At 45.2% G+C, this 2,500-nt stretch overlaps 1 protein-coding gene across 1 annotated transcript in view; it reads left to right on the forward strand.

The window, feature by feature from the left end:
* cul4a (cullin 4A) overlaps positions 1–2,500 on the forward strand; it is an 18,442-nt gene that overhangs the window by 567 nt on the left and 15,375 nt on the right. Inside the window, exons 2-4 of the mRNA XM_084399305.1 lie at positions 179–294; positions 1,190–1,293; positions 1,474–1,543. Of these exons, the coding sequence (XP_084255431.1) occupies positions 179–294; positions 1,190–1,293; positions 1,474–1,543 (290 nt within the window). The remainder of the gene's footprint in view (positions 1–178; positions 295–1,189; positions 1,294–1,473; positions 1,544–2,500) is intronic.

The following is a 2,500-nucleotide window of genomic DNA, read 5'->3' on the forward strand; positions in this document are numbered from 1 at the left end:
GTGTGGATGTTTTTCTGTGTGTTTGTGTGTGTGTGTGTGTGTGTGTGTGTTTTGTTTTCTGTGTGTTTGTTTCTGTGTGTTTGTTTCTGTGTGGATGTGTTTGTGTGTGTGTGTGTTTGTGTGTGTTTCTTTGTGTGTTTCTGTGTGTGTGTGTTTCTTTATGTGTGTGTGTTCACAGACAGACCGAAGTTGACTGACAGCTACACTGAGGACACGTGGCTGAAGCTGAGAGATGCTGTGGGAGCGATTCAGAACAGCACCTCCATCCAGTATAACCTGGAGGAACTCTACCAGGTGTGTGTGTGTGTGTGTGTGTACTTAATTAATACAATAAAACAAAGAAATAAATGAGATAGGCTAAACAGTGCTTCTCAGGTACAGGAATTTAATAAAGTAATGCTAAGTTCACACTGCACGATTTTCAAAGTAGTCAGGTCACTGTTCTTTTCATCTGGGGTAACACTCAGCCACTGGTGTGTGTGTGTGCACACAACCGCAAACTACGTGACCAAACTACAACCAAACACACGCGAGAAATGATATGGAAATAACGCAAGATCACGCGTGCATGAGACCGAAATTGTTATTCGGGCCTAAAATCGTTCAGTGTGAACTCGGCATAAGTAAATGTAAAATAACACTGCATAGTCTTCACTGTATAAATTAAACATCCTTATTAATAAATCATTAAAGTTATTCAGTCGAGAGCAGTGAGAGATTTCTTTGTTGTTTGATTAACATTAAAAACACAGACAGTATCAGGAATATTAGGCTGCCGTCACTTTAAGAGCGAATGCACTGATCTAATACACTGATACTGACACACATGCGTGAAAGAGCTCAGTTCAGTATTTAATAATAATAATAATAATAATACAGTAATAATAATAGTGTCATCATTGCAAAGAGGAATGAAAATGGACACAGAAAGCACATTTACTCAATTGTTATTATTTGATTGAAATATAATAAATTTACACTGACTGTTTGCCTAAGCACAGACTGAACAAGCCAAAGTGTGTTTTGTCAGTGAATGTCACTATATTGAGCAGTTCTTGACTTGCAGATGTGCTTTTATTTTAGAATGTGAGATTTTCATCTGGTGTTCAGACCAGTTACCCATGATTCCTCACCCACGTGTGTGTGTGTGTGTGTGTGTGTGTGTGTGTGTGTGTTTTTGTCTCCGCAGGCCGTGGAGAATCTGTGCTCGTATAAAGTGTCGCCCATGTTATACAAGCAGCTTCGTCAAGTGTGTGAAGACCACGTTCGAGCTCAGATCCATCAGTTCAGGGAATATCCTTCATCAGTGTGTGTGTGTGTTTGCCAGCTGTGCTTCACAGATAACGCTGGCTTTGCTCCGTCAGCTTGTGTGTGTGTGTGTGTGTGTGTGTGTGTGTGTGTGTGTGTGTGTGTGTGTGTGTGTGTGTCGTAGATCATCAGTAGAGGATAAAGCAGCCCTTAACAGTGTCGCACAGAGTCGCTGGACAGCCTGTCCTTCCTGAAGAGGATGAACCGATGCTGGCAGGACCACTGCAGACAGACGGTGTGTGAGAGTGAGTGTGAGAGTGAGAGAGTGAGAGTGTGAGAGAGTGAGTGTGAGAGAGTGAGTGTGAGAGAGTGAGTGTGAGAGAGTGAGTGTGAGAGAGAGTGTGAGAGAGAGTGTGAGAGAGAGTGTGAGAGAGAGTGTGAGAGAGAGTGTGAGAGAGAGTGTGAGAGAGAGTGTGAGAGAGAGTGTGAGAGAGAGTGTGAGAAAGAGTGAGAGAGTGAGAGTGTGAGTGTGAGAGAGTGAGTGTGAGAGAGTGAGTGTGAGAGAGTGAGTGTGAGAGAGTGAGTGTGAGAGAGTGAGTGTGAGAGAGTGAGTGTGAGAGAGAGTGAGAGAGTGAGTGTGAGAGAGTGAGTGTGAGAGAGTGAGTGTGAGAGAGAGTGAGAGAGTGAGTGTGAGAGAGTGAGTGTGAGAGAGTGAGTGTGAGAGAGGGAGTGTGAGAGAGGGAGTGTGAGAGAGGGAGTGTGAGAGAGGGAGTGTGAGAGAGGGAGTGTGAGAGAGGGAGTGTGAGAGAGTGAGTGTGAGAGAGTGAGTGTGAGAGAGTGAGTGTGAGAGAGTGAGTGAGAGTGAGAGTGAGTGAGAGTGAGAGTGAGTGTGAGAGAGTGAGTGTGAGAGAGTGAGTGTGAGAGTGTGAGAGTGTGTGAGAGTGAGTGTGAGTGTGAGAGTGAGTGTGAGAGTGAGTGTGAGAGTGTGAGTGAGAGAGTGTGAGTGTGAGAGAGTGTGAGTGTGAGAGAGTGAGTGTGAGAGAGTGAGTGTGAGAGAGTGAGTGTGAGAGAGTGAGTGTGAGAGAGTGAGTGTGAGAGAGTGAGTGTGAGAGAGTGAGTGTGAGAGAGTGAGTGTGTGTGTGAGAGAGTGAGTGTGAGAGAGAGTGGGTGTGAGAGAGTGGGTGTGAGAGAGTGGGTGAGTGTGAGAGTGAGAGTGAGTGTGAGAGTGTGTGAGTGTGAGAGAGTGGGTGTG

The sequence above is a fragment of the Rutilus rutilus genome (assembly GCF_951802725.1).
Source record: "Rutilus rutilus genome assembly, chromosome: 2".
Lineage (NCBI taxonomy): Eukaryota > Metazoa > Chordata > Actinopteri > Cypriniformes > Leuciscidae > Rutilus > Rutilus rutilus.